Source organism: Platichthys flesus, chromosome 6, assembly GCF_949316205.1.
Source record: "Platichthys flesus chromosome 6, fPlaFle2.1, whole genome shotgun sequence".
NCBI lineage: Eukaryota > Metazoa > Chordata > Actinopteri > Pleuronectiformes > Pleuronectidae > Platichthys > Platichthys flesus.
This window is the reverse complement of record NC_084950.1, coordinates 18,024,385-18,037,564: the sequence shown is the minus strand read 5'-3', so window position 1 is coordinate 18,037,564 and position 13,180 is coordinate 18,024,385. Positions and strand designations below refer to the sequence as shown.

Sequence of the window (13,180 nt, the reverse complement as noted above, 5' to 3'; positions counted from 1 at the left end):
TATATTGTAAATGTCATTTATAGTAAAAAAAAATTGATAGAACAAGATTTCATTAATGAAACAACCCTCCTAACCATTACTTTTAATGATAATTTAATTTAGAGTGTGAAAGGCTATTTGCCATAGGGTCAAAACGTATATTGTACATTTACAGAGGGGTTGGCAGGATCCTGGTAGGATTCAGTTCTAGGTTGGCAGTGGTAGAAACATGTGGCTCGACAGGCAGCAGATCCAACCACCTCACACTGATATTTGAGGTTGCAACTCGGTCACACGTATGCATGTGGTGATGTTTTGGTACAAACATGTCGAATGAGAAGCTTGTGTAACCTTTCACACTGCAACTAATGATCCTCAACATCATAATAGAAAGTCCAACAAGAGAGGCGACGGACCTGGAGTTTAGGCACAGTAAACAGGCATATCCGCACTGGTCCGGGGTTTTCTGTGTGTGTGCGTGCGGTGGGGGGGTGTTGGAGCAGGGAGCTGCAGTCTGCGCGTGTAGATACCTCATGCTGAGCATGGAAATTGGCCCAGACAGCTCAGCCTATTGTGTGATGGCCAGGGAGCCAAAGGTTGCTTGTAATCAAATTTGAGGTTTTTATTCCTCAGACTGGTGGAGAAGGCATAGCGCTCTGTCACTTGATGAGTGTTAGCAAATCTGTGTGCACTCTCTACTTTTGTGTAGCGAGTGTGTGGTAACATGCAGCACATAGACCTGTGACAGTGGTAGGTCCCAGGCTTTTTGTGTGGTGGACTCATTTGTTTCTATGCCACACATGGAAAACAGGAGGGACAGATGGCGTTTCAGAGCTAGGGAATGTATTTGTTTTCAATTTGAAAAGTTTTATGTGATGACATTGAGGAGTTTTGTTTAGTTTATTTGTGCAGTCACACTCTCTCCTATTCGAATAGCTTCTGAACAACAAATGAGAATCTGTGGCAAGTTTAAAAGTCGTTCCATGCACCTCAAAACGACCTGCCTTAAATGTTCCTGTTAAAATCTGATATTTCTCTGCTTTCCCAGATGTTGTTTTGGAGGAACAAATCTCACACGACTGTGTGCACATTTTAAAAAGGCACAGCTAAGAGCGTATCATCATTAAGATTCACCACTTCGTAATTAGTCAGATTCCAAAAGAGCTCTCCAGGAGAGGGAGGTATAATTAAGCTATTCTTAAACGGTAGGTCTTGGAAACACCCTGAAGCAAGTTCATGTGAATTTATTTGATGTCCATCTCTTTTAAGAAATGGAGGGAAAAAACAGGGGTCCCTTCATTCAGAATCCTCACAATGGCCCTGTTGAAAGCTCGCACTCTGCAGTCCGGCTGAGATCCCTTTTCTCTCTTTTTTAACCCCACTAAAGCTCTTAAAAAGATACCGGCCCATTGCACACGCAATTGATATTCCACCACTCGAACTTAATATCGTGAATGGAGGGCCAGGCTCTATGAATCAGGAAGACAATGCGCTTAGCTTAGCAGCAAACTGGCACTTTGTGTGCGGTGTCTGTGCCCCTGAGGAGGAAGTTTCTAATGTGAGCCTCACAATTGTGTGTCTATAGAGTTCTAATGAGCTTCTGTATGCTGAGTGAATGGCCGTGGGCCTTTCACTACGAGGGCCCAATGAGCCAGCTCACTGCACACATTCACAATAGGATCCAGGGGGAATGGGAGTGGCTGTGTGGAGCAACCGCACTGCCTGGGCAGTCTATAAAAGATCAACCCACGTAGAACCAAGTTACGATCAAGGCTTTCTTCATGTTAAGCCGATTACCGTTTAAAATACATATTTTTTTGCTAATCTTCGTTTTCATATCCTGCATGTTTATGTCTTTTTCTAACCCCAAAATGTTGCCTTTTTGATATGGTCTTTAGAGTGTTAAAATGTTTTTCACTGTTAACTAAATAGAGCTTTTGCAAATCAATGACGTAAGCCTGCTCAGTCCTATAGCTGGGGGGTTGTACAGAAGTTCATAAAAGAAAAAGGTACCTCAGGTTATGGCCTCTGCAACAGTGACATAAATATTGACCAATTAATAGCATTGATATTTAGCTCCTGCATTGTTGATGCACTTGGTAAAATGTTTGGAAAAACGTTAATAAATAGCTACTATCAGTCCATTCTTCCTTCTTTGAGGGGAGCTCGGGATGGGAGCCAATCACAGCTGACATCATGCAAGCGTAGTTCCAGTCCATCGCAGGGACGACATGTTGGGACAAACAAACACACATTCTCAAATGTACAATTATGAGCAATTTATAGTTTTCACTTGACCTCACAGTCATTAAATCAAAAACACATAAACTCATAAAAGATACACAAAACCCATATAGACGATTCTTGTTTCCCCCTTTCCTTCCTTTTTGTTTATGAATTTCACACATTTAATGATAATACCAATAATTATTATAAGCTCTATGAATCTTTTTTTTGCAACACGTGGCAGATTTGTGATCAGGAGAGTTTTACCACTTTACCACAAGTATTATTTTCAGAATCGTCTTCACAGTTTTGGTTTTTCACAATATACCAGTATTATATCCCTGTGTACCAAAATAGATAATACCACTGTTCAAATATACAAATACAAAACATCAGGGTACAGATAAACACATCCTTGGTCCCAGACATCCACAGGTTGAAACGTCAATAGACCAGTAAGGGAGGTCCCGCACTATACAGCATTTCCTATTTTTAATATTTGTTCATAATTCTTTTCGATCCACATTGTCTGTGCACTAACTTTGTTGTTGTCCAGATCTCAGCTCATCATGTATTGGCCTGAGGTGGTCCCAGGGTGACACTGTCTGTCTGACCTCAGTACTGCTCCTCTTTGCAGACTCTGTGGCTGCAGTTCACCATCATGACCCCAAGGTGGCGCTGGGAGAACGAGAACCGTCTATTTTAGAGGATGAGCGTGGTGGAGGATTTAAAAAAATCTTCTTTTAGAATCAAACCTTTGTTTAACATTTTCTTATTTTTTAGTGAATCACATATTGTACCTGAATTACAACTTATACATGGTGGATTTCCAATGACATAATTCCCAATGTAGTCACTTAAGTCAAATTTCCCTTTCATATTCAAATTCATCTTATGAAGTCCATGCCGTGCTCATGAATATCACTTGGGCACACAGTTTTTAATATGACTCATGGATGTCAGATTTGAAAAAAGAGACAAGGTCAGTTTAACATGGGAGTTATGCAACATATAAATCGCAGGAGAGCCCTGTGGGACCAGTAGCTTCTCTCTGCAGTTCATTTAAACCTGGCATGGCGACTCTGAGCGATTTCCATTCTATCTGTGGCGTGTCTGTGTGCGACAGCTATGGCTCTAAGTGATGACACGTTTGTAATGCATCACCCATCTGGATCTTCAAGAGGAGAGGAACAAAAGGACTCACTGTCCCTCATGTTTCTCATGTCCTTGCCCAGAGAGATTTGGTGTGTGTGTGTGTGTGTGTGTGTGTGTGTGTGTGTGTGTGTGTGTGTGTGTGCGTGTTTGCGGGCACGTGCACAGCAAGTGTGTGTTACCACTGTGTGCTTTTATTACTATTCATTCCTGGCTGTGCGCTTACTTTAATGACGCTTATTTTCCTGATGGCACTTTAGGAAATGACAACTTGTGGGCAATAAAAAGTAATTACATTTCCCCACGTCTGGACCCAGAAGAAATCTCATAGTAGTAATAATGAAAAGATGGGTGGAGGCCCCCTCACACAGCTGATGTGACACTCTGCACGCAGAGCAATTGGCTGCATTTGTTTTATCCACAATAGGCACCCATTAGCTGCTCACTGTGGAACCACGAACAAGCTTTAGATAAGAGCCCATTTGCCAATATATATCCGTTTTAAAATTAATTAAAACAAAACGTGATTTGGCCCTAATGAAAACCGTAAAGGAAGTGGAGGCGGATTGATATGACAAATATGTTGGTGTTAAATGAGGCACTCAGCAAGGAGCTCTGCACCACACGCTTCTGGAACTGTTCCTATACTCATATCTGCTGGCCTCCACTTGTCAGCCTACTTCAACAGAGCAGCTCAGCCAACAGAAGAGTGTTTGATCCAGGGGTTGGCCACGGTTGCAGGAAATTGATTCAGGGGATTCAAATGTAACTGTTTATCACCCTTCAAATAATCATCTCTAGCAGAGCGTGGCTGCTGATAAGACAGCAATGTTGAAAAAAATAAAAAAATTGCAAGTGCTTTCATGGATGAAGACGATACTAGATGAATAAACAAATATTCAAAGCACAACCTATCTGTGCTCTATAAAAAGACATTAACAGGGGCTGAGTCACACAGGCAGCCGAGCACTCACGTTTTATTCATTTTCATACCACCTGCCAAACAGGCAAACTTGGACTTTACAGGATGACTTAACTAATTGAAGAAAGGGAAATGTACGTGTACAGGAGGTCGTAACTCCATGAAACATTTATGACACTTCTGGTAGACTTGATGCTTTCAGACAATTATTTTACTCTAACCAGCGTCTATTCTCACACGAGGACAGAGAACACAGATGGTGGAAAAGAGCAGTAAAGGAGGCCACCCACTTCGAACTGGAACAACCATTTCTGAACAGAAAAGAGGGGGGGTGTTACTGATCAGCTGCGCATAATGGCCCCCACCCTGACATCCCTTTCCAAGCAGTTAAACCCACATTTACACTCTGATTCATGAGACTCTACAGATGATCGTCATGTGACCTTGACCTCTTCTGTGACCCACTGGTGAGGGTTAAATGCCCGGGGATCTTCCACACATCAGAAGAACAAATGAAGCTGGAGCATCTTCAGAACTAAGACAAGGCTAATCCAGATCTAGATGCCTTTGGCTTAGTATTTCTAGACCACTCTATGTGGATTGACAATTTAATAAAGTGAAAAATATGAACTATCCTTCCTAAATTACCAACTAGTTAGTTAAAGACTGGTAATATACCAAATAAGGGTGCTTCTTCACAACATAAAGTCTTCTGTAGTAAAGGCTTAGGCTAAGTTCACCAATGTTCAGCAGCTTCAAGAATTGTGTGGCTCATGGGATATATAAGCAAATTACCTTTGTCCAATGTAAATTTACAAGCCAGGTGTCTACAACTCCTCTGTAAAGACTCATCGCTGTGATCCAAGTCCTGTCTTCGGGTGATGGTTTGGGTTTCTAGAGATTTGGCTCTTATGTGCAGAACAAATTCCTACCCTACCACTTTCTGCAGAAATACATAGAGGTGATTTAAGTGTATGTGCACGATGCTGTAGAATTCTGGGTTACTCTGCTATGGATACACCCGGCTTACGCTACTCTGGAGTTTTAGATCAACCAAGATTGAGAAGTTATGAAATGCTGCTAGCCCTGTTTTAGTTTGAAACAACTCAAGAGCATGTGCCATACAAGAAAGCTTCTTGAAACAAAAACTAAAAATCTACATTGTGCAAAAACAAATTCTTCTTAATTTTCTACCCACAAAAACAGGTTTTAATTGAAGTAAAAATATGAACCAAAAATTGTCTGTTTGATACACATATTGTTCGATTGAGGCAAAACTGACCCTTATCCATGTGAGCGATGCAAAGTTATTCCTTGAGGGGTTTTCTCATTACCCCACCATCTCCACAGGACTCACAGAAACCACCAGGGGCAGATCCTGCATGAGCTCCATTCCAGTGCCTTTTTAGGGTCCTCTGTTTCCTCATAAGTCTGCAAAAGCACATGGCTTATTTCTTTACTTTTTAGTTTTCCTTCTTTGCGAGGGCTTGGAGGTAAACTCCAGATGGAGGAAATGTATTATTTATCAATAAGAACTATGAAATTTTAGCTCAAATCATTATTTATTTCTTGGAAACCTTATACTTTGCTCTTCAAATTTTGAGCAAACGTTTCACTTGGACTCAATGGTGACCTGATTAGAGCATTGAGATCAAAGGTCAAGGCCACTGTGACCTCACAAAACTCCTTTGCCGAAACACCTCGAGAGAATCCAGGCACAAATGTTCACTTAGACTCACAGGTTAACTGATGGGATTTGGGCAGTCAAAAGGTGGAGGTCTCAGTGTCTTCACAATGGTTTTAAGTCGGCCTTTAGGAATTTCTTCACATCTTTGTGTTGCTTGGACCCAAAGATGACCTGATCAGATTTCAGGTCACAGTGACCTCAAATGACTCTGGGTGAAATATGTCTGTAGCCAAAACCCGCAGGAGCCACCACAGGGCTGACCTGCAGTGACAGTGTTCAATCTTTTCCCCTTTAATTTGAAACGATTGTTTCAAAAGGAATTTACAATTTTTGATCTGTCTACATTTTCTTCTCTTTCCAGTACCAGTGGTTACAATCAACACCAGCAGCCTCGCTGTGGCTCCACCAAGGCGTTCCTCGCCTCAGGCCACAAGGGGGCTTCATTGTCCCTCTTTCCGCCTCCCTCTCTCGCTCCTGATCAGTTCTTTTCTTCTCCCCCTCCCTCTCCCCTCCCATCCTCTCCCTCCTCTCCTCTGGTGCGCAGTTCTCACTGTATCGCTGCTGCTGCTGCTGCCGGAGCGTCTGCTGAGGAAGCGGCTGCTGCGCCCTGTGAGTCCTCTGTGTGCCACCTGTGCCGATGGAGGAGACCACGCGTTACACGGAATAATCTACACCCTCGTGACGCTCCCTCTTCTTCTTCTTTTTCCGTCTGGATTTGCATTGTTTTCCATGTATTTTGCATCGTCTTAAAGTTGTGATGATGCCTCCGCTCAACATTTGGGATTGGTAGAAGCCGTCTGTGCGAGGAGGCTGACAGCGTCGGATTGATTGAACAATCGACCGTCTCTCGGGAAGTGGATAAAAACATGGACTAATATCTTTTTTTATACATTCACCATGGGATTATTACAGCTCTTTCTGGTCCTCGGCATTTTCTGCGCCTCCCCAGGTAGGACACGATGCTGTCATCACCACGCACCGACACTCTCTGGCAACATGCAGCCTCAGAGATCCGATGGCATGATTAAATGATGTGTTGTTTTGCGCGTGTTGGACACTGTGTGCTTCTCACAGACAACCAGACCTGTGCCTGATTTATTGTTTTTTGCATTGTACTGAACACTGTCCTCTCCTCCCCCGATACCTCCTGAGTTTTTATATACAGCACCACACGTGTCCTTTGCCTGCTGTTAACAATGGCAATAATGTTGTTCTCTGTGTGTGTGTTTGTGTGTTTGTGTGCACATTAGTTGCAGGTTTTGGGGTCGACCCTGCCCTGCGCATTAGCGTGTTTGATGAACTAACACTTGGAGAAGGGTTTGATGGAGTTACTCAGGTCCAGGGCTTCCACAGCGAATCTCGAGCTTTCCACTTCCAAGGTACAGTAATCACCCCCCCCCCCCCCCCCCCCCCACACACACACACACACATACACACTCCTTGTGGTTTCCCTCCTAAATGGAAGATACAAATTGTTGACAAAAACCCGCTTGGAATGGAAACTGACACAAAATCTGCATTGCTGCTAATGTTTTTGCTTTAACAACTTCTTGCCAGACTAACAGGATTGCATGAATCCTCGGATCCGCTCCTCTGAGATGCCTGATGCAGGGATCTCTCTCATAATGTCAGATCGTGCGAGGATATTTTTACCTCAATATGCCTTCAAACGGTTCCTACTCTCCATAGTGTAACTGTCAGGGGGCCAACATGCATACAGTGGGTTTTCAGTTTTCCTCGGGGGGGGGGCCCCACGCTGCCACCTGCCTGAACAATAGGCAGAGGGTTGGTGGGCTGAGCAGGGACGAGCAGAGGGGGGGGGGGGGGGTGGGGGGAGATGGGTGAATCACGCAAAGAATCATAAAGACGGGGCATAATCAGATTAGGCAGGGATGTATGATGTGAGTCTGGAGGGTGAACGGGCCCCCTGCCACAGTATAGCCATGGGTGATCCTCTGGAGTGTGTGAGCGAAACAGTTTCTACACCCAGAAAGTATGAATGTGCGGAAGAGTGAGTCAGATGCCCGTGGTGTCGGCTGTAAGTCTGCGTATGTTATATATGTGGCATTCAGCTGTGTTCATAATGAATTTTTCAAAGCTGCGCCCGTGCTTTATCTTCTTATCCACTGTTTTGCCGGTGTTACATCATCGCCATTTAATGTCAGACACTTATTACAGTCCGAAATGAGACTGTTAAACAGTGTCATCACAGGGACGGAGATGTCTATCACAACCCTGCTAATGGTAGCAACAGAGGAAATTGCTTTTGGCTCCCAGATCAGTGGGAAACCGAGGATGTGGCAACACTTGAATCCTCACGAGGACAATCCCGACACGGAACCACAAGATGTACCAAAGTGACAATGTTGTTTTGGGGTTGGGGGGGGGGGCAGAGAAACACCACAAACATTTGTTGGCATGTCTCTGCTGTTCCTCTCCTCCCGCGGCACAGCGGCTGAGACAGCTGCACTTCTTCTGCACGGAGCAGCACCTCCAGCATCAGCATGGTGAATTCAGGCCATTTGATGTCGTCCGCGTAGACAACACTCAGAAGTGCTGTACAACCGAGTCAGGTGGTGAGAGGCAGGGAGGCGGAAGACCATGCACGGGGAAGAGTTGGAGAAAGAGAGAGAGCAACGAAGACAGTCGCAGACATAAGCTCCCACCGCTTTTGTCATAAACTAAAATAAAAAAAAACAAGAGGGCTTGGCAACTGGCACCTCTCCATCATTACTCTCTGTTTTTCCTCTGCATTACCTCTGCTAAGTACATTCAGTCGCAGAGGCAGAGCGGGCGGCGTGTTATTTATGGCAGTGCTAGCCTCCATCCTTCATTTGGGATGTCTATGTTAAGTCAATGATGCTGAGTGAGGGGGAGGCAGCAGGGAGAGGTGTACCCGCTAAAGCAAACCTGGGCCTGCTGCTTGTTTGTGATCAGAAATAGACAGGGACACACAAACACACACACTTACACACACACTCACACACACACAAACAGTACTGTAGATATGCAGAGAGATAGAAGGAAAACGAGGGAGAATGGAGGAGAGAGAGAGAGATAGGGAGCAGAGCTGTCTGGCAGCTGTTTGATAGACTGTGCTGATTCCACATGTGTGGATGCTTGGCTGGTTGGGACCAGGAGACAGGCCCACAGTGACATTCCGACGCTCATTAGATAGCAGGCAGAACACATCCCCGGCTGTCCCCTGCTCTGCCTGCCTGCCTGAAGGGCTGGCTGTTATCTCTGGGCGCTGGGTGCGGAGGCAGGAGGAGGGGTTGCTGGTGAGAGCTGAAAGTGAAAGAGAATGTAATTCACACTATAGGAATGCGTGTATGGATAAATAATTGTGGCGAGCACAATGCCGTTCGCTACAGCAGCCAAAGTGTGTTGTTTCCTGTGTCGGAGTCGGGGAGAGCAGCGAGCGGGGGGGGGGGTGATGGTTCTTAAGCGCCCCCCTGCTGGTGCTTCTGAAGGTAGCTGTCAGTTGCTACATTGCCCGGCATGAGGAGAGGTGGACCTCCAGGGAGAGAGAGAAAAGCCCCGGGGCAGTGCGCACCTCCCTTGTCCCGGTGCGTGGTGATGCACAGCCCCCACCACCCAAAAAAATCACGACATCATTAGCACCCCCCATCCGCCCACCACTTTTTAATATCGAGTCATTGAGATGTCTATCTGTCTCTGTATAAACAAGCAGGGGGGGCCACACCCAGAAGCACTCCCTTCCCCCAACAGACATGCACCAACACTCTGCCTCTCTTGCTACGAGCGTATGGACCAAACTCAGTCCAAGTGCAAACAGCACAATTGCTAGAAGCATCCATTCAGCTGCAGCACAAGGCTCCCTTGTAATTGTATCTCTCCGTGTGTGTGTTTGTGTGTGTGTGTGTGTGTGCATGTGTGAGTCCTGTCTGTCTCAGAATCCTGTTTTTGCTCCGACTGTTTGAACACACCGAGGTGAGGTGTTTCACTGTATGTTGTGATGATTATGTCCATGACTGAAGTGTAACAGGATGGAAGAGACTCATCTATAATATAGGAGCAGATCTTTGTGTGTGTGTGTGTGTGTGTGTGTGTGTGTGTGTGTGAATGAAAGAGGACAGAGGGACTCTGTGTGAATGTGAGTTATCCTGCTTTAACGTGGGTGTGTGTGTGTGGACAAGTGTTTGAATAGGAACAGCAAACGTGGGTTTCCAGTGTAGATTCAAAGATTCAAGCTCCAGTGTAGATTAGCAGCTTCTGAGCACGTCCAGTGGTCAATGTGTAGCTAACACCAGACTTAAAGGAGGACAGGAAAAGAAAATGGAAATTTACCAATAACAATCAACCAGAGTCTTTTGTAACTCTCATTCTAAACTTTATGCTTAAAGGAGCTTTGAATAAGCAAGTGTTATATTTTGCTGATTGTAATTTTTCAGTTCCTGGAACATGAGGTTCTGCAAATCATTGCAAATCTCTCCCAATGGAAAGAAGCTTGTGATGTAATATAGAGAAATGTGGTTGCATCATGCAAAAAAAATGCACATACATGAACAAAGTGAATACAATGTGGGTACAATGTTTGCTTTTTAAAGCCTAAAGCTAAAAATCTATCCTACAACAGACCCTTAAAACAATTTCAGCAGACCTAAAAAGCACTTTAGTGATGCAGTTGTATGCTTTGGAAGAGAGAAATTAGAAAACTGTGTCGAAAAACCAAAGAGGGCAGCTTGTAACAAAGGTTTGATATTTGAACATGTCATTTGGATTTACTTGAAAACTAAGCTAACTTGGGTAATAGCACTGTAATACATGACGAGTTCATTAACCTTTACTTTACTTTCTGGGGAGGATTTCAGTTTTTTTCAGATATAAGCAACGAGTGACCGAACAGAGCTGTGTTTGAAACTGTTTTGCTTCAGTTCAGCCCGGTTAAGGAGTTCATATTTTATTCCCTGAAGGTGAAGAGCTTAAAGAATGGGCTTAAAACAATGCTGACGTGTCCAAATGTGCCTCAACTATAAATACCACACAGTAGAATCGTTAGCAAGCAACAAGGACGTCAAAACTTGTGAAATGTCAAGGATCACATCGATCCTTTTTGGACAATCTCCCTTATAATTTCTCAGAAAAATTAATTAACATGTCCACATATTTGTACAGTATGACATTTCTTTGCAGTTTAAAAAATAGGACTCAATGAAAGATGGAATAACTCTGTGTGGCCTTGTGATGGGTCTTTTTTGTGATTAAACATCTAGAAGGACACGCAATGGAGCGCATTCCTCCACCAAGGCCTAACAGTTGCTTTCAATTCAATAAAGCTGCACCCAAATTTCACAGAGTCATAACTATCCATTCCCTAACTGGGACAGATTTGTTATTATCAAGATCCATGAATTATTAGCTGGGAAAACAAGATAGTCAAGATTTTCTATTTAAATATGAGATGATCACACTTGTTTTGATTCATATATTCTTATATATATTTTTCTCCAAACTGTTGACTGGCATCATCCCCCCAACTCCCCATGGTCAAGATCTGTGTTGCTTACCGCCTTCTGAGGCGAGCCTGATCCCATGTTCCACACAGGAGCACCGGTGACCATGTAGAGAGAGAGAGAGATATTTCTACCCCCCCCAGGGCACTTACACAGTTGGGTGGCTGGGAGCCTGTCATTAGCTCTGTGTATGTGTGAATGACAGGTCACCGAGGAGGCGATCTGAGAATTGGGGGGGGGAAAATTGCTGGCCAAAGCAGTCCTGGAGGTGCCCTTGGCTCAGTTTAGTGTTTGTTCCAGGAGAGTGGAGACACAGTGGGGGGAGACGGGGCGCCGAATGCAGATTGAGTGAGCACGGTGGAATATTCAGGAGCTGTAATGACCAGCTTTTTGGGGTCGGCCTATGCAGCAGTGTACGTATATGTGCGTGTGTGTGTGTGTGTGTGTCTGTGAATGCATTCATCTCTGTGGTTGTGTGGTAGCCCCATGTTGCTGCATATTTCTCTGCGCCCGTCTCTCTCTATTTGTATTGAATAACTGTTAGTGTGGAGCTGTATAGGCTACAGACAAAATGTCTGTAGTTTAGTTTCTTTCTTTGTTTGCACATGTTGTCGTCTACACCTGTTCACTAATGTGCACGTGTGTGTGTGTTGACAGAAAAGAAAGCTTTGCAGTTTGCTGCCGGTGGAGAATTCATCATTAGTCTAATCCCTCTGGAGAGAGATTTTTCTGCCTAACCCTCCCACATATATTCCTCTCAGCTCAGGCCAACAGATAAAATGTGTCCTTTGGAAATATGCTCTATCATAATTTTTTTAAATACAAAACATTATGCAATCCCAAAATTTGTACATTTTCACCCGGTTTATTGTAATACTGTGCTTCTTCCTCTCCTGATTGGATCACAGTGTTTATCCTGACCCCTCTTGGCTCCCCGTGTTTACTGCGTTACGCAACGGCTCGCTGGTGGAAAGATGACTTATTCGCAAAATGTTATTGAAGAGTTGTCGGGGAGATGTAGGAGGTGTTATTTTGTACTGGCAGTCCAGACCAAAGAACCAGAGTCCTCATTATTCACATATAAAAGTGGCTATGATCTTCTTCTAGTATCAGCAACAACCTTTTTTTAGTCCCAGTTTCCTCTGGAAGTTCATTAAATCGGAAGCCAAATATCTAATGCAAATAAAAGACACTTCATACTATGTTATTTTTACTGGGGGGGGGGAACGGACCAGCTCTTTCCAGTACAAAAACCCTCACTCTGTAAGCACAGGTAGAAGTGAAAAGCAGTGTGTGAGAAAGGGATTGTGTTAAAGCTCGGTATAGCTGCGCTCTCAAGCTTTGCTGCAGGGCACCTGTTCTAAATACTCGATGTGTGAGCAAGCGACCGGTGGAGCACCGACGGTATATGTACATGTAATACTGAGTGCGGGGGTCTTACAGCTGTGTGTGTCCTAACTGTCAGACCAAATAAGACCACATTAGACCGTTTAAGATTAGAGGTGATGCTGAGGGATGGAAGTTGTGGCCTGAGTGTGACCGTTAGAGCACAATGTACACAGGAGATAAGATTAGGCTGTAGCCCGAAGCTGCGCTTCCTCCGGATGCTGTTGAGCTGGAGGCTTTTTGGAAATCCCTCCAGTAAAACTTTGTATGTCTCTCTGACAAGAGGTGACAAGAGCTGTGCTGAAAATCTTTTGCTGATTGGAATTTGATTGCTCCATCATCATTTTAAAG

At 44.3% G+C, this 13,180-nt stretch overlaps 1 protein-coding gene across 2 annotated transcripts in view; it reads left to right on the top strand.

The window, feature by feature from the left end:
- Window positions 1-6,532: 6,532 nt before the first annotated feature.
- The window catches only part of nell2a (neural EGFL like 2a), an 81,762-nt gene continuing 75,114 nt past the window's right edge, over window positions 6,533-13,180 (top strand). Inside the window, exons 1-2 of one of the 2 annotated variants that reach the window (XM_062390896.1) lie at window positions 6,533-6,915; window positions 7,217-7,345. In XM_062390896.1, coding sequence (XP_062246880.1) covers window positions 6,864-6,915; window positions 7,217-7,345 — 181 coding nt within the window. In that variant the 5' untranslated portion in view covers window positions 6,533-6,863. The remainder of the gene's footprint in view (window positions 6,916-7,216; window positions 7,346-13,180) is intronic. The other variant, XM_062390895.1, reaches the window with a different exon arrangement.